We start from the raw sequence: 25,558 nt of genomic DNA, 5'->3' as shown, positions 1-25,558 counted from the left end.
GCTGGCTTTGGTCGGGGGGGCGGGAGGGGGGGTCCCTGGCTTGCTCCATTGGTGTCAATACAAAAGAGGGAGCCGAGCGCAGCGCAGCGAGACGGAGCGAGCCTCCTGCTGAATCAGGGACATGGACATGAAGAAAAGGATCCACTTAGAGCTGCGGAACAGGACGCCCTCCGACGTAAGCCTGTGCAAGGAGATTTTTATTTTATTTTTGTAATGTGGGGCGGGGGGCTTTGTGAGAAGGTGTTGGTACGGGGGGCAGCTTGCAAAAAAGAGAGCCAATACATCAGGAGTAAGGGGGCGCGCTCGCCGTGGGGAGAGGTGGGCGCCGTCTGTGCCAGCTGCCGTCGTGGGTGCTTTTGCTGCCCTTGAGGTGCCCACGGTGTGTATGTGTGCGCGCGCGTGGCTGTGTGTGTACCCACATGGGGGGGGGTGCCCAAAAGCTCACGCGTTCGAGTCTGACCAAAGATGGGGGGGGGGTTAAGAAAAATTACCACCCGGTTTCCAAGGCAAGTCTCCTTCGTGTTTGGTTGCCCGGGTGGCAGGGAAAATAGCGCCCCGGGAAAGCGCGTCGCAAAAGCCTCGGCATAATAATGGCTTGTCGAGTTGGCGCTGCGCTCCGGCGGGGACTGGAGGAGTTTGCTAGGATCAGGTTCTGGAGCCGGGCAGGTTGGGGGGGTCTGCGAGCGACTTGGGGGGCGATCACCAGTTTTCATTGCCTCTTCGCAGCGGATCAGGCGAGGGTGACTGGGGAGCCATATTTGCAACTTTGTAGTCCTCATGAACGCGCCCTTTCTCTCTCCCTCTCATCCTCCCCTCCCCAGATGTTGCGAAGCTCAGGCATAGTTTTTGGGAGGGTAGGGGGAGTTTGCATTCAATACAAGGGTTGGAAGATGGGTGGGGGGCTTAAACCCTCCGATATAGCGAAGAGGGCAAGGAAGCTGGCGGCCGAAGCAGCCCCTGATGGAGCCACCATCCTCACGCAAACACAAGATACACAAAAAGGCGGGCGAAAGGAAGCGGGGGTTGCTGACTGGTTGAGTTACCCCCCTTTTCCTCGGGGCTGGACTTGGGATGTTGTTCTGCTTCTGCCTCTAAATAAAGCTGAAACTTTGTCCGAGCGAGGAAGAGGTTGGAGCTGCATTTTGTAAAGTCTCCCAGCCTCGCCCGGGCGATTTCCAGGGCTCCGTTTTCCCCCCTGGTGCCCATTTGCAACAGAAGAAAACACTTCAGCCTGTGTAAGGTTGGGGGGGGGGGGAGAGAGAACTTGAGGCGCTGCATCCTTCCCGCCCCGCCGCCCAAGGAGAAATTAAGGTTGCCCGTTTCGAAGGCTGGTCTTCGTGGGGAGAGATTTGGGTGGCTTCTACTCTGCGTAAAGACGCTGGCTTCGGAACCGGAGTGCGAGCTCTCCTCTCCCCCTCCCATTCTTTTGCAAGAACTCGCCTGTGTCTGGGGAAGCAAGTGCCCCCCCTCCCCAACCCCACCCTCTTTAAAGATGTTTTCCTCCGCTAACGCGGGGGTGGGGGCATTTACGTAAGGTTTTAAAATCATAACGCAGTTTGGTTCCACCGTGCTGGTGGCGGTAGTGGGGGAAATGGATCTGTCACCTGCCTCCTTTCGCCCCCATCTCCCTTACTACCCCTTGCCTCGGAAACAGCAGCAGCAGCAGCTGCAGCTCTCTGCGATTTCGGGCCCCTAGACAAGCGCAAGAACCTGACCTGCAGATTTATGTAACGTGCTCTTTAAACTTTAAAAGAAAGAAGTCTGGAAAGGGGGGGGGGCGCTTTTTATGGCACACACACCGGCGCAGTTCTGCTTTTCCCTCTCTCTCCGTCGCGGGTGTTGACTAAGGCTTGTGCGGGCAGACGCGTCTCTGGCCGCGGGCGTGTTTTGTGTGTGCGCTCGTGGGGACGCCGGAGCCGCCTTGCTTGTGGGTCGGGAGCTCCGTCGGAAGAGCGCACTCCTCGGTCTCTCTCTCTCTGCCTCCGCCCCGCGGAAAGCCTCTGCCTAACTTGGGTCTCCTCGCTGGCGCTGGCCACACACACTCCGAAGTAGGACACGGCGCCATCTTTCCCCCCGTCGAACTGCAAAGGAGAGAAGAGGCTGGGTTGGGAAGCGGAGGAGCCCTCTGGATCCGCGCGAGGAGGAGGAGAACGCAATCTGCACGGACGCCTAGAAAACAAAACAAAAAAATATGGGGGGGGGACATGCTCGTTCTTAAGCTGGGCGGGGGAGTGTCTGTGGATCGCGGCGCCCGCCCGCAGGAATCTCTGCGCGCGGTGCATAATTCATGGGCAGAAGGTTACCTTTTCCTTCCCGTGCGGCGGGAGCAGCAGAGCGAGCGAGCGAGAGAGAGAAGCAGGGAAGCGCCTCCACCCACCCCGCGCCCTCCCCCCCGTTCGCACGCTTGGACTCCGATCACGGGAACGGACGGTGGGGGGGGGTGGACGGTGGCGCTTAGCCGCCTCGGAGCCAAAGGGGGCAGCCGCCCGCCTGCCTCCCTCCGCCGTGCGTGCGTGCGAGCGAGCCGAACATGACTGCCAGCTTCCAGGGGCTGCCATTTTGTCACTGGTGTCACTGACGCGGGAGGGGGAGAGGCGCGCCGTTTAGACGGGCAAAACGGCCAGGAAAAGGAGGTTTGCACAAGCATTACGGAAGTTGCACCCAAGGTGATTGCGGGGCGGGGTGTAGTTTGAAGGACGATCTTGCTTTCGGGGGCCCAGGAATTTCCCATCTGCTTGCTGTTGGCGGGAAGGGGGGGGGGGCTTTTTGGAATCAGCCAGTCATTACAAAGTGCTTCCCGACAGAGACAATATTTGGGTCGGGAGGAAGGGTGGGCTGTGGCGAAACGCAGCGAGGGCCTTCCATCCTATTTGGGGAGGGGGCCTGTCCGGGGCTCCTGCCCTATAGATTCTACAGTCGTTCCTACCGTCCGTTGTCAGTGGATTTTCTTTGAATTGTGGAAGATGTGGGAAGGCAGAGTCAAGGCCATCTTTCCTAGGGAGACAGGAAGGTTCCTTTTCTCTTTGGCGGCAAAAATACAGGGTCTGGGTTTTTACTTTATTGTATTTGAGTTACCAGCAAGAACCGTGGAGCTCCTTTCCTTTCGAAAAAGCAATAGATTGCCAACAGTCCCACCTTAAGAGAAGGCAATGCTGCAAAACTTTCATTTACACTGTATCCTAGTTATTGCTGAAGAGAAATAAGTGGGGGAATTCTTCAGACTTTATGTTCCCTAACAGAGCCTGCTGCTTAAAGGATTTCTTGTAGAAGGTTTGGCTACTGTCTTCCACAACAATGATAGTTTAAAACTAGAATTTTAGCCATGGGATCACAAAATTTTATCAAGAGAATTTCACAGTATTCTGCAATTTCTTAAAATAATATCAGATTACTTCTAGATAGGTACATTTTGTCATGGAAAAGATAATCATCTATTTAAAAATGTCTCAGTTAAAATGAAAGCAAGTATTGTTAATCTAGCTGATTCATTGGAATATAGTGAATTTATTTATAGTGTGGCATTCCAAACATGTATAAAAGTGGCTTTATACCTAACTACCTTTTGTTCATTTACTATTCATTAGGTTTTTGCTAGACATTTGAATATTTACTATTCATGAAGTTCTAGCCAAGCATTTGGATTTGTTTTATTAAAGGCTCTTGCTTGGAAATAGGTTACAAATGTGTCCAAAGCAAGACAGATTAACTTCCAATAAAATTTTTGTTGAGGGTGATGTATTTGGAATAGTCTGTATGGTTTATTGGGTTGCTGGTGGTGGTTTTCTTTTTTTCTTTTTACAAGGATTGAAATTATGCAAGCCGAGTCCATTAAAAATCAAACAAATCCTCTGTTGGGGATTCTGTTCTCTTGCCTTGATTATATGAATGAGAGCTTAGCTACAGAAGAGCAGCCCAGTGAATTGTGTCCAGGGCAAAGTTGATAGTTTTAACCTGGTGTATCATATGCCAGTCTTTCCCAACCTGGTGCCCTCCAGATGTTTTGGACTACAGCTCCCATCAGCCCAACATAATACAGCTGTGCTGTGCTGGCTGGGACTGATGGGGATTGTAGTTTAACATATCTGGAGGGCACTAGGCTGGGGAAGGCTGCCATATGATGTTTTTCATGTTAACTCCTTATGCCCTGGACCTGGTGAATTTCAATTCTATATGACCCATTTAACTGAAATGTTTAATTTAGCAGAATTTCCTTTTGTTTCTGCACTTGTCTCAATATTCCATGGGTCTCTGTAAACAGGAGTTGGCTTTATTGGAAAAACTACATGCATGCTTACCTATGCCGTAACGCAGCCGGTTACTTTTGAGATCTGTTAATCCTGTTGGTTCACAACAGACATTAGTTTACACAGGTATAGTGGGCAAGACTATTGCACTCCATTTTTTAAGCTATTTACTTCATGGCAAAATCAAGGAGCAAGAAATCTAACTCACCCTGGGCAGCAAGATGAGCCCCACCTACCTGAGCCTGGAACTGGAGAGGAGGGCTGGGGTGGGGATAATCTTCAAGGTGCATGGGGAGAGGCAGTCCCCTCCCCTCATTCATTTGGAACTGGGCTAGAGGATTTTCGGCCTGGTGTTTTACTTATAATGGGCTTGCAGCAGCATGTCTGAAGCTCTGTGTAACAACAGAAACAAGATTCCCAGTCCTTTACCTTAGTGTTAGGTGTGGGTAGGGGGATTGAAAACTGGGTGGAGGGTTAATGGAATGGAGTATTGTGGAGAAGGGCATGACTGACTGACTGGGACACTGAACAGGAGGACACTGCAACAGTTAGTTGCAGGTCTTCTGTATCCCAGCTGGAAACTTTTGAGAAGAAGGGGTGCCAAGAGAGTAGTTGTAGTTGATCCCCTGAAGAAGAGTGAGCCTGGAAATTTGCGATGATTGTAGCTTTGTAGAGTTGGAAGGGGTCCCAAGGGTCATCTAGTCCAACCCCCTGCAATGCAGGAGTCTTAGCTAAAGCATTCATGACAGATGGCCACCCAACCTCTATTAAAAAAAATTGCACTGCATATTTTATTTGTTCAGACATTTTATCCTTGTTGTTTTTAAAATATCTGATCTTGCAGCTGTGTGGCTTTTCGCTTTTCTTTTCACATCCCAAAATCTGGTATGATAAATCCTGGGAGCCTGTTGCCTGGTTGGTGGAGAAGGGTTGGCTGGACTTCAGCCCCAGCTTGGCTGTAATAGAGGATGAGAAAAGGGTGGGGGGAAATATTGGTGCAACAAGGAGGATCTCGTGCCACTTGCTAGGGAGGGCAGTTGAGTGGTTGATGGCTCCTAAGTATACAATTATGTGTACTAGGCACTTCTGTGCTTTAGCAGGGAGCTCAGTCCTTGCCCACATGCTCTTGCTGTTCAGTTTCTCTCCAATAACCTTCCTTTTGCTGAGACAGCAAGGAGGTGCTGGCTTTGCTTAATGCAGTTCTTCAGCCATCTGGCTCCCAGAGGCTCTGCCTGCCTGCCTGCCTGCCTGCCTTTGATGGGAGGGGTTCCTTTGGTACTCTGTAGGGAGAGTATTCCTGCAAGATGTAGTTCTTTGCTGCTGCTGCTGCTGCTTGTTTTTATCTGATGTGATTTCCACATTGCAAGCCAGGTAAGCAGTGCTGAAGGAATCTGTTCCTGCAGAGGGAATGCCACAGAGGCAATTTCCAAACATGTTTGTTCACTGTAATTGTTGAACAGAGGTTAGATTGTCTGAAAAGGCAAACGGTGGATTCACTATTTTTTTAGAAGTATAATAACCTGCTGGCTTTGTATGGAGAAGAAGGAGGTACACCTCCATCTCCTTTTTATAAAATGCCTAATGGTGAACTATATTCTCGTGACATCTTCATAGTGACACACACACACCCCGCATGTGTTTTTCTCTGGTCTTGACTACCTGACATCTGAGCAGCATGAGGCTGGCTGTTGGATCAGGCCGAAGGTCCATGTAATCCAGCACCCTATTCTCACAGTGGTCAACTAGATGCCTCTGGGAGGCCTTCAAACAGGTCCTGACCTTAGTTCTGCATTGTTTTCCCCCCAACTTTTTTTCCAGTCACTGGCCTGGTGTTTTTCATGTGAGGGACCCTGTACCTCAGTGTGCTAACCTCTTATTCGAGGACTCCTAGGTTTCCACCCGTTGTTCTACTTAACGGTACTATTTATGGGTCACAATGATGTTTTCAAAAAACCCAACATGCCCTTTTATGTGCCCTGTCTGGTACTAAATAGCACACCTGCACAAATCCCTTGACATGAATGAGAGCTGTGCCAGAGCAACCAGCTGAGCTATCCCATCTGTAATTAAGTCATAATTTGGCATAAGAAGAGCCCTGCTAGTTCAGGCCAAAGGCCTATCTAGTCCAACACCCTGTTCTCACACTGTGACTGACTAAATACCTATGGGAAGCCCTCAAAACAGGATGAGAGTGCAACAACAGCGCTCTCCCTCTTTGTAAACCCCAGCAACTGGGATTCAGAGACATAGTGCCTCCTACTCGACATAAATTAAGAAAGCTACAGGCATCCCAAAATAACAGCTGTGGATTGTCCAGTAACAGAGGATCCCCTCTGTGATTGTGAAGCCAGCTTTGAGGTTGCACCAAGACCGTTGGAGATTTCTTTTGTCTCCCCACATCCTCCCTAATTTGGGCTGGGACAAGTAGGAGGCTGCCTAAAAAGACTTTTATGGGAATTAGCCATTGAAGGTAGTCCTCCTTTGGACTAGAGGCTCACCACACCTTAAATTCTCACACAGTTATTATGGCAAAAGGTTTCATGGACCTGAGCCCACAAAAACCTAGGGCATAATAAACGTGTTCCTTTCTAAGGTCTCTGGCTGTTTTTGCTGCAATAGACTAACCCTGTTACCTTTCTGGAAATTACAATAAATGCCGTTTTGTTTATTAAATTGCTGTTGCACCCTTCTTCCAAGGAGTCTAGTTCCTCCCCGTCCCCTTTGTGAGATGACACACACAGAGATAGAATGAGGGCCCCCATTGAGAGCTGCACAGATGGAGGCAGGTTTGAACTTAGTTCTCAGTCATAGTCGGATGCTCTGCCAACTGAACTACCCTGGCTGTCAGTTGCTGGGCCTTCTGTAAGCTAGGAGGGCCAGTCAGAGGCAAGACCATTCCAGGAGGCTGGAAGAACAGAAAGCTCCCTGGTGTTTGATTTATTCGTGTAGATACTTACACCGGCCAAATATATATATTACGAAGAGTGCCATTTTGAATCCACAACGAATCTCTTCTCATGCAAGATCATAGCCAGGATGTTGGGCCCTGGGCGATGAAGGTTAGGCTGAAATGCACTGCAGGACCACAGCTAGCTGGGCTCAGGCATGCAAGGTCAGTGGGTGGATTCAGATGGCTTATCAGCAAGCCATTCATGTAGGGAGGAGTGTGTATTAGAGAGTGGTACCATATTTCGTTCCCCCCCATGCTATAAAAACAGGATCTTTTGCTATGTGAAGCACTTAAATGATGCAGAACACTTAACAACAAGGATCTTCCTGGGACAAGTAGCAGCAACCTTCAAAAGCAAACTTCACAGAGGAAGCTGAGGGGCCTATTGCAAGGAAGATCCAGAGAAACCAGTTTGGAAAGCAGTTTTGGGTTCCGTGAAGAGCAAAGCTGTGGGGTGCCAGGATTCGTCAGCAGTGCAGGGGTGTGGTGATCTGTGCTTTAAGCGGAGGCAGAGAAGCTGCCTAGAGATCTCTGCTCTTCTCACTGTGCACTTTTGTAATAAGTTGCAAAGGCCTGTTTCAGCTGCCCTCAATGCAACTAGCACAAAACCACCTGAGGACAGTTTCAAGGAACAGAATGTATCATTTGGAGAAGGACCCGTGATAAGGGGACATGATAAAAAAAAAAAACTTTTAAAGCAGCCATCTAATTTCACTGGGGCTTTTAAACCATCAAAATGAGTGGGAAACCTCAGGCTGTCTGTGTTCCTTGGCACTCTCTGAAAAAGCCACCCACCCACTACCAGGCAACGGCTGCTCCATCTCCCCCTTGAGCACTTTTACCTGGCTGGAAAGAGACTGACATCTGATCCTGCCTCTTGCTTGCTTGCTTGGATGGAGGTCAGGGAGGGGGTGTGAGTGTGATGAAACTAGCCTACTGCTCAAAGGTAGAATTTATACTTGTTGCCCTGCCCACGTCTGCCTCTGGCCCAACCCAACACTGGCACATGGCACCCAGAAAGTTGCCCAGAAGTGAGTATCTTGGGCAAATTTATTAAACAATTAATATAAAATATCTTAAGTGGTGAAGAAAATTAACTTATATTTGATGGCAGATTTCTTGTGCGTCGAATGATGTTTGCACATGGTTGGATATGGGCCCTCCTGAAAAACCCAGTACACCTGCTTAACTGTCCTTTCCAAGCAATTATTGCGGAAGTGAAAGTATAGCTGTAAGCTGCCTTGAGTCCCTGTCAGGGGGAAAAGGTGGGGGGAATAATAATAATAATAATAATAATAATAATAATAATAATAATAATGGAAGAACGGGATCTTTTATAGTTATGGCAGGTACATTTTTATATAAGTAGTAAGGCATAATAGAGGATCAAGATACAGTTGCAGACATAGCTCGTGTCTGCTTTTCTTTCTTTGAATATTAATGTCAGATCACACCTGGCGTATAGTGTCCATTTCTGGGTGCCACAATTTAAGAAGGATATTGACAAGATGGAACGAGTGCAAAGGAGGGCAACCAAGATGATTAAGCGTCTGGAAACAAAGCCTTATGAGGAATGGTGGAGGGAGTTTAGCGTGGTAAAGAGGAGACGGAGAGGAGATATGAGAGCCATCTTCAAATAGGGCTGTCAAATGGAAGATGGCACAAACTTGTTTGCTCTGGACGGTAGAACCCGAACCAATGACTTCAAGTTACAAGAAAAAGATTCCAACTAAACATCAGGAAGAACTTTCTAGTGAGAGCCAGTGCTTTTCCCCCTAGGGGGACGCAGGGGTACACATACCCCTAAGTATTTTGTGAATCTAGGTTTGGCCTCATTGAGGGGCAGTATTTCAATACGAGCAGGAAAATGAGAGTACCCCTAAACATTTTTTTTTAGAAAAAAAGCACTGGTAAGAGTTGTTTGATGGTGGAACAGACTCCCATGAGATGTGGTGGACTCTCTTCCTTGGAGGTTTTTAAGCAGAGGTTGGATGGCTGCATGCCATGGCTGCTTTAGTGGATATTCCTGCATTGAAAGTGTTGGACTAGATGACCCTTTGCACCCCTTCCAACTCTACAATTCTATGATTCTAATACAGTGGTACCTTGGGTTACAGACGCTTCAAGTTACAGATGCTGCTAACCCAGAAATAGTACCTTGGGTTAAGAACTTTGCTTCAGGATGAGAACAGAAATCGTGCTCTGGTGGCGCGGCAGCAGCAGGAGGCCCCATTAGCTAAAGTGGTGCTTCAGGTTAAGAACAGTTTCAGGTTAAGAACAGTCCTCCGGAACGAATTAAGTACTTAACCAGAGGTACCACTGTAGGTACTGTGTCAGTCTAGGACGGGTGGGGGAACCAATTGTCACCTTCCAGATGTTGTTGGTCTCCCAACTCCCATCAGCCTCAACCAGCGTGGCCAATGGTCTGGGGTCCAACAACATCTGGAGGGGCACAGCTGGTTCCCCTTCCCTAGCTTAGGTGGAGGAAGGAGTGGGGCTGTGGCAGGTGCATTTTGCTTTAGGGTTCTTCTCTCCCCTCCTTGTCTTTGCTAAAAGATGCTGTATTCCTCTGAGGCTCTTAATTCCACACACACACCCCCCGCTATCGACATCAGTTGCTTAAGCCTTCTTCTTTGTTATCTTGAGCACAAGCTGGCAGCATATGGTCAGATAGACAACAGTCTTGATCAGCTGTGTGCTGATCTTGGGGGTATTCTTATTTACTGAGGTCACACAGGGGCCTGGTTAGGCACTGTTAAAGTTACAAGAATAAAAAAGCTCCATATCAAATCTGCCAAACGAAACCAGCTGAGGATGCATGTCAGAATGATGAGGATATAGGGCACACTCAGGCTTTGGAGTGATGCTAACACTGCCTGTTGCTTCTTTCCTGGTGGTAGGATGTTCCTCGCTCCCACCACCTGCAATTGATTCATACTATATTAGATTGAGGACCTTAAGAACAGTTACTCCTGAACAAAAATTAAAGGTGCAATTTTGTAAAAACGTACAGCCGTTTACCAAGACACACAGTTTTTGCTTAGATGTGACATTAAAATGCATAACGTTTATTTGTAAGCATGCCCTATTGATTTTGGTGTGTTTAGGGTCACCGTTTTACTCTAGTGTAATTAGAGGGCCTGCAGCAATTCAGCTGTGGGAAGATGTGTTTCCTTCACGGAGCTTAGAGCAGCATATTTGCAGATGAACTCCGTTTTATCCTCACAACAACTCAGTGAGGTAGGCTAGGCCGAGTGAGTGACTGGTTCAAGGACACCTGTTTCACAGCTGAGTGAGGATTTGAGCCCACTTCCAACAGGCTGCCGACAGCACTTACTGGCTCTCTCAATCTCTCTATTCATTTTTATACCATAGTGTACATAAATAGCGAGTTGTCTCCTTCCGTAAGGTAACTAGTATCCTGAAATCTATAGAGTGAATGGAAAAGAGTCAATGGGCCAAGTCATTTGTTGATCTACAGTGTAATCTAGCTCAATAGATGAAGAGAGATTTCCTAGTAGCTTTTTATGGTAAACTGAGACCAATAATTCTTGAAGTGCTGTTGCAGTTTGCCTCAAAACAGCTTGTATGTTCGCTTAAGGTGGTGGTTGCAACTAAATATAATTTAACTTAATATTTTTGTTGTTAATTTTTATCTGCAGGTTAAAGAACTTGTTCTCGACAACTGTAGATCAAATGAAGGCAAAATTGAAGGTCTGACAGATGAATTTGAAGAGCTCGAATTCTTAAGTACAATCAACGTAGGCCTCACCTCAGTTGCAAACTTACCAAAGTTAAACAAGCTTAAGAAGGTAGGTGTTGTTGCTGTTTAGTTGTTTAGTCGTGTCTGACTCTTTGACCCCATGGACCAGAGCCCGCCATGACCCCATGGCCTGTCTTTACTCTTCCAAGTAGCACCCACTCTCCCTTCCACCTCTTACTCTCAAGGTGGGTAGATGTCTTTATTTAAATAGAAAAGAAAGGCATTATTGTTAAAGCATGGAATGAGTTTGCCAAAGAGGAACTTTTACATCAGATGTTTAGATTTCCTTGTGGCAAAAGAGCAAAGCAAAATTGTGGTGTTTTATTTTAAGTTATTAATAGTAAGACACATATTTCTACGTAATGAGAGTTCCTAATGCATAAACTTCACCTCTGACATTTTTGACTCTCTCCTCCTCAATCTTTTCAGCATAAACCCCCTTGACCCAACTGCTTCTCATCTCCTCCTTTGCCTCTTCCATCCATCTTTGCCTCTGGGCTGATTCTCTCCTGCCCTGCCCCGGACACTCCTTTGCTATTGCCTTCACCAAGAACTCCTGTGTCTGCTGTAAAATTCCCTCTGTCAACTCATCACCTTCTCCCTTTCAGCGCGGCACCTTGTCCACCATGCTCTGCCTTGTGCTCCTTCCATGACCTCCAATCTATTGATCCAGTGGCCTTCCTGGCAGTATCCCCTCTTCCCCATGTCTGCCCGACTCCTGTGTTTCCTGCAGTTTGCACCTTCGCTTCATCTGTCTCATCTGCTCTTGACTTCCTTAACCCTTTCCCAGCGTTTTTCTTTGCCCCTTTTAGCCCTCCTAGCTCATCCCCCCCCATTTGATACCTCTCTCCATGGCCTTCTGAAGCTGAGTTATCTGTGGAGAACTAAAGAGTGGACCAACTTTGTCCATTAGAAGCTCCCATATTCTCCTCTGCATCTTTATCTGCTGTCTACCTGCCCAAGCAGCACCATTTTGCCTCTCTGATTCACACCAGCTGCAGGAATTTTCACTTCCTGTCTTCTTCCTTTTGATGCCCTCCTCGGGCACGTCCCACCCCACCCCCTTCTTGCTCCCTGCCCAAGACTTTCCCTCCTTATTCAGTGCTGAAATGGAAACCAGCAGCTCTGATTACTTGCCGCCTCTCCTCTTTCGGCTGCCCTTCATCCTGCACCTCCCTCTTTGCTTTCCGTTACTGCTTGATGAGTTGACTGCCCTGTAACCCCTCTCAGCACATGCTTCCATGATCTCCTCCCTTTTTGGAGTTGTCCTCTCCAGCACCATTATCCCTCCTCCACATACACAGCTTTTCCCTTCTCCCCCATGATGCTCAAACATCCTGCAGTTTCCCTTGGCCTGCTTTTACTCTCCCAAGTGCCACCCCCTGTCTCTTCCACCTCATACCCTCAAACTCCTGGTGCAAATGCTGCTTACTCCTATTGCCTCACCTCTGCTCTTGACACCCTCCGGTCTGGGTTCTGCCCCCTGAACGCCACTGACTCTACAGTCTCAAAAATCATTGCAAGATCTAAAGGTGCTACGTTCCTCTTGACTTTCTGCTGCCTTTGATACAGTTGATTCCCCCCATCCACTGCTCCTGGCTTGCCTCCGTATGCCCTGGATCTCCATGATGCTGTCCTCCTGGATTTTTTCCTACATGTCTTAATAGTTCCTTCAGTGTTTTTGCTGGTGGGAGCTCTTCCTGTGCTTCCCTTCTTTCTGTTTGTGTCCTTCGGGTCCTCTACAATATTTTCTCTCTCCACAACAAGGGTTGCGTTTCTTTTGTAGCCTGATAGTCAGAGAAACTCTCTGGGAAACTTTCCAAGGGCCACATGTCAGTGGTGGGTGGGGCCAGAGGCAAAAGCGGGTGGAGCAACAAAAGCTGTATTGAATAGTAGTCTTGTTTCTACACACACTCATACGCACCCTCTGCAAGGGCACATTCCAGCCAGGCAAAAACCCTTAAGGGTGTGAAGCAGGGCCTTTGAGAGGCATGGCTTGAGGAGAGTTCAAAGGGCCAGACAGAGAGGCGCACCCCCCCACCTCTGCTCTCTACGCTGTCCCCAGGCAATTCAGGTCAGTGCAAGCCATTCCGCAGAGCCATTTAAAGCCACAAACTTTAAAATGTGATTGAATCCTGAAAACTGCAAAATGTGTGGACCATTTATATATATTTTTGCCCTCAGCTCGAGTTAAGCGACAATAGAATCTCAGGAGGACTGGAAGTATTGGCAGGAAAATGTCCGAACCTCACACACCTAAACCTAAGTGGCAACAAAATAAAGGATCTCAGTACAATAGAACCTCTGGTAAGTCGGTGCAAAGCTGTCAGAGAGCCACCTGAGGCCAGCTTTTGATGCCATAGCCCACACTAATGCCCATGATTCATGGTGGGGCTTTCCTTGCCTGCTGCATTTGGGGCCCTGGCGCAGATGTGGTCACCAGAGTATTGGATTGGAACTGAGGCACCTCAGGCTCAAAATCACCACCACTCAGCCATGAAGTTGACTTTGGGCCCATCCACTGTCCTTGGCCTAACCCACTTCACCAAATTGTTGTGGGGGTCAAAGCGGGGAGGGGGACAATTTTTGCCTTGACGGTAAGGTGGGACTATAAATAACAGCAACAAAACAATTGCGTGTATGGGTGGAGTCCCCTTGGGTGCCTCCTGCCCATTTCTCCTCTCCTGATTGGCCTTGTGGGTGCCCAAACCTTACACCCCATGACCTCTTTGCCACCCAGTTTTGTTCCAGCGGCCCTCTAGCCCATCCGCTAGTTTGTCTCTCAGGAAGGCCTGGCAATGAGTGGTTGCTTCCTCATCCATCCAGTGGTGTTCCTGGTCTACTTTTTGCCAGGATCCTCCTGTCATATTTACCTTTCTTGTTTCCTGGTGGCTCTTCAGCAGTAGAGTGTGTGTGCCTGCTAGTGGCACAGGGAAGGGGATGGAATAGTGTGTGGTGCATTGCAAGAGATTTAACACCATACATTCGGTCAGTCATCCTTGCCAGGGCCCTGTAACTTGGGTGCAGGGGAGGGGGTTGCCTGTGGCTGCATGAGCTGTTTATGGCCAAGACCAGATCTGAGCAGTAGTTCACCCTCATAGCCCCCAAACATCACCACACTGTCAGAATTTCTTCTCCACCTGCTGCTGCTGCACTTTCTTTGCTGCATTTATATGGTGCTTTTCTCCCAGGGGGTTCTTACAACTAAAAACAAACACAAAATGAAGCTTGTGAAAAACAAAGCAAGAAAGCAGTAGAGTTGTGTCAGGTCCTTGATGCAGTAGATGTCAGGCCCTTGATTCCAGAGCTGATGGCCTGAAGTTCTCCTTCCTCCCATCATTTTATTAGCCAATAAAATGTTTGCCCCCCTCTGAACCCAACAGCTGAGGGAGCCTTCTTAAAATTCCAGAAGTGGTGCAAATCTTCTGGCTGCAGCTACTGCTGCCGCCTTTTTGCTCCCTTTTGCTCTTGATTGACATGCAGAGTTGTTTCCACAGCTCCCTCTGGTGGTCACTTGAAGGGTTGATGTTGCACATTGCTCGGAAGCAAGGTCTCTTGCTTTGAGTGAGGCTTTGAATTCTCAGGGCAGCCACAGGTGACACAGCAAGTTTATTTCTCTTTCCATGTGTCTGAGAGATTTGGGACTCTTCCTTCTCAAGCCTCGCAGGGCCTAACCAAGCCCATCCTGGTCGCTGCAGTGGCTTAAATCTCCTAGGTATCTTCTGATGTGTCAGCTAGAAGACCTTCCTTCCTGTTCTGGGAGCACCTTTGCTTTTTAATACATACTTGGTGAACTTTGGTCTTTGGTAAGGTTTGGTTCTGATAGGTGAAACCCTTCATTTGCCTTTCAGGAAAAGTTAGAAAACCTGAAGAGTTTAGATCTTTTCAATTGCGAGGTAACTAACTTGAACGACTACAGAGACAACGTCTTCAAACTCCTCCCGCAACTCACGTATCTCGACGGATACGACCGGGATGATAAAGAGGCCCCCGATTCAGATGCTGAGGGCAATGCGGAAGGCTTTGATGACGATGAGGAGGAGGAAGATGGTAGGTCACTTTGTTCCTTACCTCTGTCTTGTTAGTGGAGTTTCCCAAGAGTAGAAACAGACTTGTGCTGCTTCTATATTAAGAACCTCCGGCAAAATTTGCTGCAGCTCAGTACTTTAACAGTTTTATCCCGAAAAAGGGTGGTAAAATATAATAACAGACTTTCTGGATTGGACAGAAACTATCCATCTAGTTGACTAGTCTATGTTCAACAGCAGCAGGCAGGCAGATACCTCTGGGAAGCTCCCCAGAAAGTCAGGGCAATGATCCTTTTTTGCTGGTTGTTGCTCACACCTGCTGTTTAGAGGCTCCACTTAAGCTGTCATGGAGAATAGCTTGTCCCCTTAGCCTCGTGAGCTGCACATCGCTTTTTCAGATGCTCCCTTTGAATTTCTGCGGCGTTGCCTGCTTTAGCTCTTTATCATTATTGTATTTTAGCCCCTCTCCCCTCCCCATTCAAGTACCACAAGAGCCTGAGGTTTGCCACATCCCATGACAGTGAGTGCTGTGGTGCATCAGGTCACAAGAGCAGAAAGCCTGATTCCGCAGCATCACGGTCTTTTCCCAGCTCCCATCAATTACACCAACTCTTGGCACGAGAAGGACCTCCGGCCGCCACTTGGCTTTACTTGGCTGTAGCTCCTGTGAATTTTATCGTGAGCTTGGCAGGCAGAAATCAAGCAGGTGGCATCTTTCCCCACCGCGACTATCGCCATGCCCAGGAAATGCTTTTCCTACTCAGCTTGCGCATGTCAGGCTGCAGGAAGACTTGATGGCAAACTGCTCTCAAGCAGACCCGCATTGCCCCCCAGTTGGTCTTTGCAACAAATCGACCTTGTGACCTTGCTTGCTTTTTGCAGAAGAGGAATATGACGAAGATGCTCAGGTAGTAGAAGATGAGGAAGATGAGGATGAAGAAGAGGAAGGAGAAGAGGAGGATGTAAGCGGGGAAGATGAGGTAAGAATGTCATTTTGGAGGGGTGAGGATATAGCTGAGAGTCTCTCACTGCTGAACCAGTGCTGGAAGGAACTCAGGTCCTGGGATTCCTTAGGCGCCATTGTGGATTCTTTCCCTCCCCTTTGAAATCTCTACAGTATTTCCCAATAGCTTTGCCAGCTTGAAAAAGTTCTGTACAAGGACAAAGCATGCATTTTCCGCTTTCTTTCCCACAGGAGGATGAAGAAGGGTTCAACGATGGTGAAGTAGATGATGAAGAGGAGGAAGAAGAAGCTGGTAAGCGCAGAACTGAAATAGGAAAAATAATCACCTCCTTGCGAATGGCCACAGGTTACAGCAACGCAAGCTTAGAGTCTGAATAGCCCATTCCTGCCATTGTGCCCAATAAGAGATAGAAAATGCCACATGGAGGAAAATCCATAACTGCAGTGTGATAAGATTTTGAGATATTTCACATGGAGGCTCTTTTCACAGAGATTCCTTCAAGATTCTTGACTTGGGATCTTCTGTGCCGTTTCCCCCTCAGGCCCTGCAGAGAGGCTGCTGGATTCCTCCTGCCGGTTGTGGCTGTTTGATAAATGATAATTCACTTTTGTGCAGATGTTTTTATTCTTTGCACATACTTCATGTGGTGCAGAGGTGTTTTTTTAAAAAAATAATAAGCGTTTGGTAGACAGGACGATGGGATCTTCTTTCTGGTGGCCCCCAAACTGTGGCACTCCCTTCCCATAGAAGTGTGTTATCTGTGTCGACGCTTGGTGCCTCTGGCTGGTTTTATTTATCCTGGCCTTTGGAAATGAAATAGAATTTTTTACTTGCCTTCCCTGTATGGTATTGTTGATAGCTGTTCTATGTTTTTGTTTGTTGATTATTTTGTACGTGCTTGTTTAGTCTATGTAAACTGCTCTGGACCCTTAGGGTGCGAAAGCCCTGAGACAAAATTGAGCTGTCTGTGCATCGCTATTTGGCCCTTCAGTGGCTGGACCTGAGTGTGGGTTGCTGAGACACTGCTGGTAGATGGCATTTGGGATTTGTTGGCCTCCCACTCTCAGTCTGCCCTCTGACTGACCCTTTAGTTGCTGCTCAGGTTTTCCTGCTTCAAATGCGAAGACCATCACAGTCCTAAGCTGTGCTGGATTTGATGTGGAACAAGGTCATTCTATGCTCTGGCACAGAAAGGAGAATTTTACAGTGCTGCTTCTTCAACATACCGGCTCAATGCGCTTGCCAAAAATATCCCTGCAATGGAACAAGTGCCAAAACCACGGGGCCTGGGAGGCGTTAGGTCTCTCACTTGGGAAAACCATAACACGGCCTTTAATTTCTTTTCGCAGAAGAAGAAAAAGGACAGAAGAGAAAACGAGAACCTGATGATGAAGGAGAAGAAGATGAAGATGATTAAACTCAAAATAATCTGTTGTGGGGAGGGGGTGGGGAATAAATTTCCTACTGTGATTTGACTGTTTCTACCCTGTATTTCACCCCTCCCCCCCTCCCCGGAGTGTAACGTTGCTGTGGGATCGAGCGGGACATGCATAATTGGGCGGGCGAAGGAATTAAAATATCATTTTTTAAAAAAAAACACAACAACAACCTGCCACTCTTACTTTTTGTTCCTGAATAATTTCCTTTTGTGCCCATTATTAGTTCCTGTTAATGCAATAACAAATATAAAGCAAGTGGTGAATTTGTTTCTTGGAGTGGATCATTCTGGACACAACTTGAGTTTTGTTTTGTTTTTGAAAAGACGAGCGAGTAAATTTCCACATGTGATGCAAAGGTGAGATCTTTGGGGTCCTGAGAATGGCTTTTGCCAGCCTCTAGGCATTTTTTCTTCTACTTCTTCTGGATGCAGCAATTTTTTTGCGGTGAAAGCATTCCAGCCACAGCAGCGGGGGTGCAAGCAGCATCTTGATAAAGTGTTTTTCTTTGTTGCCTGTTTGTGAATGGCTGCCGTTCCCAGGAAAACAACACACACACACACACACACACACAATTTCCTCCACTTCCTGTAGGTATCTTTTTACTTTCGCTGTTTGTAAATAGTGACCAAATACGTAATCTCTTTCCCTGACTCCTGGCCCTTTACCACCATTTGATTTGGTTTGGGGTGGTGACTTTGCAAATCTTCCGTTGTGGGTTTCCCCCATACTTGTTATTATTATTTTTTAGAGCACAAACCACCCCCTGAGGGGAATCTTCCTTGATTTGGAGATGGCCGGGCAGACATTGATTCCCCTTGAGTTGTGCCCTTTCTTTATTTCAGGTATATGGAAAAGTTCTCTGTCAACGGCAGTCATTGAAATATATATATAAAAATATATATAAAAAGTGTTCCTAATTTCCTGAGTTAACTGGTGAAATGAATCTGACAGTTGTAATAAAAAAGAAAATGTTTGAACCCTTTTAACTAAGGTGTGTACTATTTTGGTCTGTAAAATATTATATATATAGATATATTAACACCTCCTTAATGATAAGTGAATGAGAATCTGTTTCCACTTGTGCTCTGTAATACTCTTGAAGATTTTTACAAACCTTTAAATACTGGAGGGGGGTGGGAGACGGACAATGCCGCATGTCTAGCCTAGGCTGGTTTCCTTTCGTACACTCAAGCACGGAATGCTAATTGCAAAAGTTGTATTTTCTTACCATGTTGCGAAGTCATTTAAATTGACTGTGCAACATTCCTAGTTGAATGTACAGTTTTAATTTCATATCCCTCTTTAAAAAGATAGTTAGAAGTGACTTGTATTTCCTAGTCAATATCTCACCTGTGTATAAAAGACAAAAGCAAAAAAAAAAAAAAGAATATTGCAACCTTCCCTCTTGCTCCCCAAAGAGCCAAACTTTTTCAGTTTTATGTCTTGTTTGTCATTGATGAATTTCAATAAATCTTTTTATACAATTTTTTCCCCCTGTGGCTTATTGCTGTAAAACGGGCCACGTCGGAATCCATTCCTCGCTTGTAAAGACGGGTGTTTTTCTGTTTTCATTTTTTGAAGAACCTCATTCTGATTCATTGTTAGCAACACTTAGTGCATTATTTCAAAAGAAATCATGACCGCCTAAGAGGATCCCCCACATACAGAAGGATGATACCTCTTGAGGGCCAGATGCCATGGAACAATTGTGTGCACCCATCTCCATGGGACAGACCTTTTCGGTCTGAATCAGCAAGGTGATGCAGATTCATTTTCCATGCCAAGGTAAAGTAAACCCTAGAGTATTGCGGAGGTGCAAGAGACTCCATCAAGGTGTTTGACTTTATGGTGCCTAACTCAGGCAGCTTTCTTAAAATAAGATTTTGACCTGGTGCATGTGTCCATTTAATGTGTGCAAAGGAAATAGCCAGCCTTATTCTACAATACTTGTCATATTTGAGGATTCAAAACTTTATAGAGGCCCCTTCTCCAACCTGCTATCCTGCAGGTGTTTTGAACTGCAACTCCCAGACAGCACGGCCATGAAACGATGGGAATTGTAGGACACCAGGTGTAGGGAGAAGTTGCTTTAGAGCAGTGTTTCCCAAAGTTGGGACTCTGGCTGGTTTTTTTTGGACTACAACTCCCATCATCCCTACCTAGCAGGACCAGCAGTCAAGGATGATGGGAATTGGAGTCCAAAAACAGCCGGAGACCCAAGTTTGGGAAACACTGCTTTAGAGATTCATCATGATCATCCCTACACGATTCTTTCCCCCAGCCCCATTGCTCAGGAACAGCTTCCCACCGAAGGCAAAGGGAGACTTTACCACCAAATTTGGTTTTGGTATCTTGGTAATTTTTTTTTTATTTTGTCACTATTTTTATGGCAGCATAAATAATAAGCGAGTGAGAGAACACTGGAATGGAGCAGGGTGGGGTCAGCGTTAGGCACAGAACACAATGTAAACATTGGTGGCGTGGTGGGGGAACATGGGGAAGTATGTGGGGGGGCAGGTGGAGAGAAAGCACACCTGTCTTTTTGGATGGTGCTTGGCGGTTAAAGCATGTGTGTGCTGGGGGGCACACACACATGAATGAGCACTGTGCAGAACCTCTAGCAACTCTGGTCTAGATTTCAGCCGACAGATGCAGAAAGAATTCGGCAGGACTTGGATGCCACAGCATCCAAGAGGGAACTTGAGGTGGGGGATGCATTACAACCTAAAGCCTCACCCTTTCGATCGGCTCATTCTACGGCCACAACAGCCTTGCGGAACATTTGCTACATCCAGTTGGCAGTGGCCATGGACAAATTCAGGGTGGTTTCAAGACAGTCTTGGTAGACACATGATTTCTTGCGGCCAACAATCCAAAATGTTCAAATATGACCCCCGGAACTGGATCTACCTTGAGTCTAGCTCTGAGGATCATCTTGGACCAAGTTGCAGGTGTTGGCATTTTCAGAGGCCATTTTTTTTTACCAGTTCTGGCCCCAGAAGTCAAATCTCCTATGTATGTATGTATGTATGTATGTATGTATGTATGTATGTATTTAAACATAGCAATTCTATATACTGTAGCACTTTCTGAGTGTTCTAGTTGCCTCAAACTCTCTGAAATCAATCGTAAGGTAGGCTCTAATATATTATCCCCGTAAAGGTAAAGGGACCCCTGACCATTAGGTCCAGTCACGGACGACTCTGGGGTTACAACGTTCATCTCGCTTTACTGGCCGAGAGAGCCGGCGTACAGCTTCTGGGTCATGTGGCCAGCATGACTAAGCCGCTTCTGGCAAAACCGGAGCAGCACACAGAAACGCTGTTTACCTTCCCGCCGGAGCAGTACCTATTTATCTACTTGCACTTGAAGTGCTTTTGAACTGCTAGGTTGGCAGGAGCAGGGACGGAGCAACAGGAGCTCACCCTGTCGCGGGGATTCGAACCGCGACCTTTCGAGCGGCAACCCCAAGAGGCTCAGTGGTTTAACCCACAGCGCCACCCGCATCCCACATTATCCCCATATTGCATACATAATGGCTCACCTATTTTTTATCCTCCTGTTCTAGGGTCCAGGTACATGATAGCTCCTCGTCGCAGGGTTCCTGCACTTAAGACCACAATGGTGAACTTATTCCAGGATAGTTCACTGGGGGCAAAGGAATTTCAGTCACGGGATCCTGTCTCTTCACCCCCTGCAGGGGAATGTTAGAGGCCAGGACTCCAAAGCGAAAACTACCCTTACCTAATTTCTCAGCAAGGCGATTGTCTTCAGAAGGAAGGGGATGCCCTAACTAAATACTGAAGCAATCTTACTGCCACTTGGATTTCGCCTCCATCATTCACTAAAACCCACAGTGGCAAGTCCCATTTTCATTAAGGAAGTGAAATGCTTTCGGCTCACTCCATTGGCAGGAGGCTCTACCTGTGATACCAAATTCAGGATAGATTTACCTTCTAGAATATCCGTCTCCAGGACCCAGTTCCCTGGGGCTCTTTCTTCAAACCATTGACCAATTTGGAGCAGATGACTGTAGGAGTCCAGCCTGAACAGCAATAACTGGCAAGGCAGATTGCTAGGTGATGCTAGGGGCTCATTGCATGGGAACTATAAATCTCAACAGGGGCATGACAGCCAGCACCTTGAAGGTCCCAGTTGCTGTGTGACTCACAGTACCCCTTTTGCAGCAAGCACCCACTGGGCAACCTTGCATTTGGGTGGTGTTAGCAGCAACACCTCACTGTCCCCCAGCATATAAAAGTGAGGTTTGGGGACTGGTCCCTCCCTTCGCTGCCTTGCAGCAGTTGCCAATGGTTTGGCCTAGGGCACAGCTTCACTGGCAGCAGCAGAGAACTGAGCTAGCAAATGCATCAGAAGGTGCTGGCAGGATCCAGCCAGACTGAAGCATCTTGCAGCCTGAACCTCAGCATCCATCCACAGCGGGACCTCCTGCCTTCAAGATTTCCTCCTTCCTTGCAGTCCCGTGTCACGGAATGTGTTAATAACCACTATCTGACAGAAAGAGCTGTTTAAGACAGTGGAATGGAGCACCTCAGAAGGTGGTGGACTCTCCTTCATAGGAGGTTTCTAAACAGAGATTGGGTGACCATCTGCCAGGGATTCTTCAGATGTGATTCCTGCATTGCAGGGGATTAGACCAGATGACTCTTGGGGCGGGGGGTCCCTTCCAATTCTATGATTCTAGGAGAAAATACGAAGTTCTATAATATGTGAAGGCTTGGGATTAATGGTTAGGAACCAGAGATACAAAGAGCGGGTATCCCTTATAAACTGGCGCCACCTGTTTCGATAGGACAACCAACCAAGGGGTTGATGCATAGAAAAGCCACTGAGCTATGGCTGAAGCAGAGCTGGCCCCACGGTACAAATGATGCCAGTGGCTATGGGGTGGGGAGGTGGGGAATGGCATTTTTTTTAGGAATACTGAGAAAGCTGTGCATGACCTTAACCCCCAACATCCGCTGCAGCATTAAAGGGATCCTGGGGGTTCTGCTCTTTTGCTTGCGCGGCACATTGCGGGGAATTTCCCGGGAGAAGGGGGTGAATTAATGTCCAGCTCTCCCATGTACCTTCCAGTTTCATGGACCTGAATTCCAGTTTTGTATCCAGTGTGCATTGTCAGTCACACTTTGCATAGGAAAAAAAAGAATATTAATAATACTAATCAATGCCATTGCTTCCTGCGGGGCATGCAGTTTTCCCTTTTCATTCCTGCTCAAGGATGGAATGGAAAACCGGATGCCCCGTTTAGCTAATCCCGTGACTTGGCGGCATCAGGAAACGCATTGACTCCTCTACTTCCTCCAAGGGAAGCTGGGGCTCTACATGGGTCCCTTTGCTTGTTTCATGCAGTAGTTTTCTCAGTTAACATCATACAGACAACACGTCTTTCTTTTAGTGCTAGGAAATGACCACAGAAGGACACAGTTCCAGTTAGCGGGTGAGCTCCCTGGGGGCTGGCCACGGGGGTCTCTGGCTCATATCATGTGTTAAGTGGATACAGTAAAATTAAAAGAGTGGGTATAAACAAAGAGTTTGTTTAGAAAATGTCCTTTAGAGTTCATTGTTCTTCGGGCTGTTGCGCAAGTTTTTCAGCTCCAGCTGTAGCTGTCGGATTTTGATGTCCTTCTGCGAGAGCTCAGCTTTCAACCGCCGGATCTCATCTTGTTGCCGGAAGAACATTCGGAGAAGCTTGAAGTTGAGGAAGAGAGAGAAAGAGTTGGCCTCCGTATTGTGCTGTTGCTTCATTTATTTATGAACCCCCATCGTTCTGCCTGGACACTGAGGTCCAGCGCCGAGGGCCTTCTGGCAGTTCCCTCGCTGCGAGAAGTCAAGTTACAGGGAACCAGGCAGAGGGCCTTCTCGGTATTGGCACCCGCCCTGTGGAACGCCCTCCCACCAGATGTCAAAGAGAAGAACAACTACCAGACTTTTAGAAGACATCTGAAGGCAGCCTTGTTTAGGGAAGCTTTTAATGTTTAATATATTGAATTTTAATATTTTGTTGGAAGCTGTCCAGAGTGGCTGAGGAAACCAAGCCAGATGGGCGGGGTATTAATACTACTACTACTACAGTGGTGCCTCGCAAGACGAAATTAATCCGTTCCACGAGTCTCTTCGTCTTGCGGTTTTTTCGTCTTGCGAAGCACGGCTATTAGTGGCTTAGTGGCTTTAAGAAAAAGGAAACAAACTCGCAAGAACTTGCAAGACGTTTCGTCTTGCGAAGCAAGCCCATAGGGAAAATCGTCTAGCGAAGCGACGCAAAAACCGAAAGACCCTTTCGTCTTGCACGTTTTCCGTTTTGCGAGGCATTCGTCTTGCGGGGCACCACTGTACTACTACTACTACTAATACTACTACTACTACTACTACTACTACTACTACTACTACTACTAATTATCCCGTCTTTTCATCCAAGCACCTCAAGGTGGTGTACATGGTTCTCCCCCTCCGCATTTAATCCCCACAACAACCCTGTGAGGTAGGCTAGTCTGAGAGGCAGCGATTGGCCCAAGGTCACCTAGCAAGCTTCCTGGCTGAGTGGGGATTTGAACCCTGTTTTTCTGACACTCTGACCAATGCACCATATTGACTCTCGAAAAAATTATGGTACTTTGATATATCATAGCTGGCAAGTATTTGTGTGGGCCATGTACAAAAAAAGCCCTGCCAAAGGCTCATATCATTCAGCATCCTTTTCCCACAGTTGCCAGCTAGATTCATATGGGAAGCCTGGAAGCAGGACATGAATGCAACAGTACTTTCCTACTTATGATCTGCAGAATCAGATGCATCCTGCCTTTGATAAGAGGAGTAAATAGCCATCATGACTAGTAGTTGTTGATAGGTATGTCCTCCATGAATTTATCTCTTTTAAAGCTGGTCCTCACTACCTCCTGTGGCAGCAAATTCCACAGTTTCAACTGTGTGGTGTGTGTGTATATAAGTATTTTCTTTTGTCTGTGCCGAATCCTACCAACATTCAGCTTCTGTGAATGACCACACTGGATTCTAGTATTATGAGAGAGGGAGAGAAAAGCCTGTTAAAGTGCTCCCACCCCCCAGCTGAGGGAGCCCCGATGCTTTTCTGGCTTCGCTGACCTCCAAGCAAAGCCGCCATCATGGTCTGCCCCTCATACTGGTTCTGGGTAATGTATGGATACATTGCCCAGGCCTAATGATGACAACTCTCAATCTGGACAGAGGGTAGCTGTTTTTTCCTTACCTCATTCTCTGTTCTGGGGGGCACGTTTTCTAAGAGGTCGATCCCATTCACAACAACACTCTTCTTCTCTCTCATCGGTGCCTTAAAAACTACTTTCGTTGCTTTCTTATAGCCTTCCTTTAAAGACATCAATATGGGATCTAAGAAAGAAAGAAAACAAGAGACAACAAATGCTAAACCAAAGGGCTAGAGAGACACTTTTTGGAAACGAGCAAATAATCTACCCTATTTTAGCTAAAACTGGGACGCGGGTGGCGCTGTGGGTTAAACCACAGAGCCTAGGACTTGCCAATCAGAAGGTCGGCGGTTCGAATCCCCGCAATGGGGTGAGCTCCCGTTGCTCAGTCCCTGCTCCTGCCAACCTAGCAGTTCGAAAGCACGTCAAGTGCAAGTAGATAAATAGGTACCAATCCAGCAGGAAGGTAAGCGGCATTTCCGTGCGCTGCTCTGGTTCGCCAGAAGCAGCTTAGTCATGCTGGCCACATGACCTGGAAGCTGTATGCTGGCTCCCTTGGCCAATAAAGCGAGATGAGCGTCGCAACCCCAGAGTCGGTACGACTGGATCTAATGGTCAGGGGTCCCTTTACCTTTACCTACTTTAGCTAAAGGACCAAACGTTTGTGTTCTGTATTTGGGACAATGTGCTGGAACTTTGTGAAGCTGCATTTTACTCTGCAGTGCCTGTGAAACTCCTGCTGAACATCACACACAATCCAAGAGGTTGCGTTGGAGTGGCAGTGAAGCAGCCCATAATCTCAGCGGTGCAATCGAAGCTACTGCAAATGTCAGGGTTCTCAAGCTGGGGAAACCCAGGCACCTTTGTTACTCTGCCACTATGCCCGCTTTCCAAAAGAGCTTGCCCTCTGTTGAGCTTTAGTGCCACCAGGACTGCTGGTCTGAAACTGGCACTGCAGTTTCAACTT

At 47.3% G+C, this 25,558-nt stretch overlaps 2 protein-coding genes and 2 long non-coding RNA genes across 4 annotated transcripts in view; 1 reads left to right on the top strand and 3 right to left on the bottom strand.

The window, feature by feature from the left end:
• The first annotated feature begins 18 nt into the window (after window positions 1-18).
• On the top strand, window positions 19-18,873 carry ANP32A (acidic nuclear phosphoprotein 32 family member A). The gene is made up of 7 exons (XM_053365787.1): window positions 19-175; window positions 10,857-11,006; window positions 13,142-13,264; window positions 14,809-15,007; window positions 15,868-15,965; window positions 16,181-16,241; window positions 17,300-18,873. Exons 1-7 carry the CDS (start codon window positions 122-124, stop codon window positions 17,365-17,367), a joined length of 753 nt encoding a protein of 250 aa, XP_053221762.1. The 5' UTR covers window positions 19-121; the 3' UTR covers window positions 17,368-18,873.
• Window positions 1,767-2,644, bottom strand: LOC128402033 (uncharacterized). Its single transcript, XR_008327584.1, has 2 exons — window positions 2,304-2,644; window positions 1,767-2,169 (listed from the first exon to the last, which is right to left on the bottom strand). It is a non-coding gene; the product is annotated as an uncharacterized LOC128402033 (long non-coding RNA).
• Window positions 5,017-6,309, bottom strand: LOC128402034 (uncharacterized). Its single transcript, XR_008327585.1, has 2 exons — window positions 6,024-6,309; window positions 5,017-5,641 (listed from the first exon to the last, which is right to left on the bottom strand). It is a non-coding gene; the product is annotated as an uncharacterized LOC128402034 (long non-coding RNA).
• Window positions 18,874-22,096: 3,223 nt separating the features above from the next.
• The window catches only part of CORO2B (coronin 2B), a 74,731-nt gene continuing 71,269 nt past the window's right edge, over window positions 22,097-25,558 (bottom strand). Inside the window, exons 11-12 of the mRNA XM_053365780.1 lie at window positions 24,636-24,775; window positions 22,097-23,101 (exon numbers count right to left, since the gene is read on the bottom strand). Of these exons, the coding sequence (XP_053221755.1) occupies window positions 22,964-23,101; window positions 24,636-24,775 (278 nt within the window). The 3' untranslated portion in view covers window positions 22,097-22,963. The remainder of the gene's footprint in view (window positions 23,102-24,635; window positions 24,776-25,558) is intronic.

Source organism: Podarcis raffonei, chromosome 14 (genome assembly GCF_027172205.1).
Source record: "Podarcis raffonei isolate rPodRaf1 chromosome 14, rPodRaf1.pri, whole genome shotgun sequence".
In the NCBI taxonomy this organism is placed as follows: Eukaryota; Metazoa; Chordata; class Lepidosauria; order Squamata; family Lacertidae; genus Podarcis; species Podarcis raffonei.
Note: the sequence above shows the minus strand (reverse complement) of the source record. Positions and strands in the feature narration are given on the sequence as shown.

Coding starts and splice junctions, on each gene's coding strand:
- ANP32A (XM_053365787.1), top strand. CDS start 122: ATGGACATGAAGAAAAGGATCCACTTAGAGCTGCGGAACAGGACGCCC. Junction 176..10,856: donor GGAACAGGACGCCCTCCGAC/GTAAGCCTGTGC, acceptor TTTTATCTGCAG/GTTAAAGAACTTGTTCTCGA. Junction 15,966..16,180: donor ATGTAAGCGGGGAAGATGAG/GTAAGAATGTCA, acceptor TCTTTCCCACAG/GAGGATGAAGAAGGGTTCAA.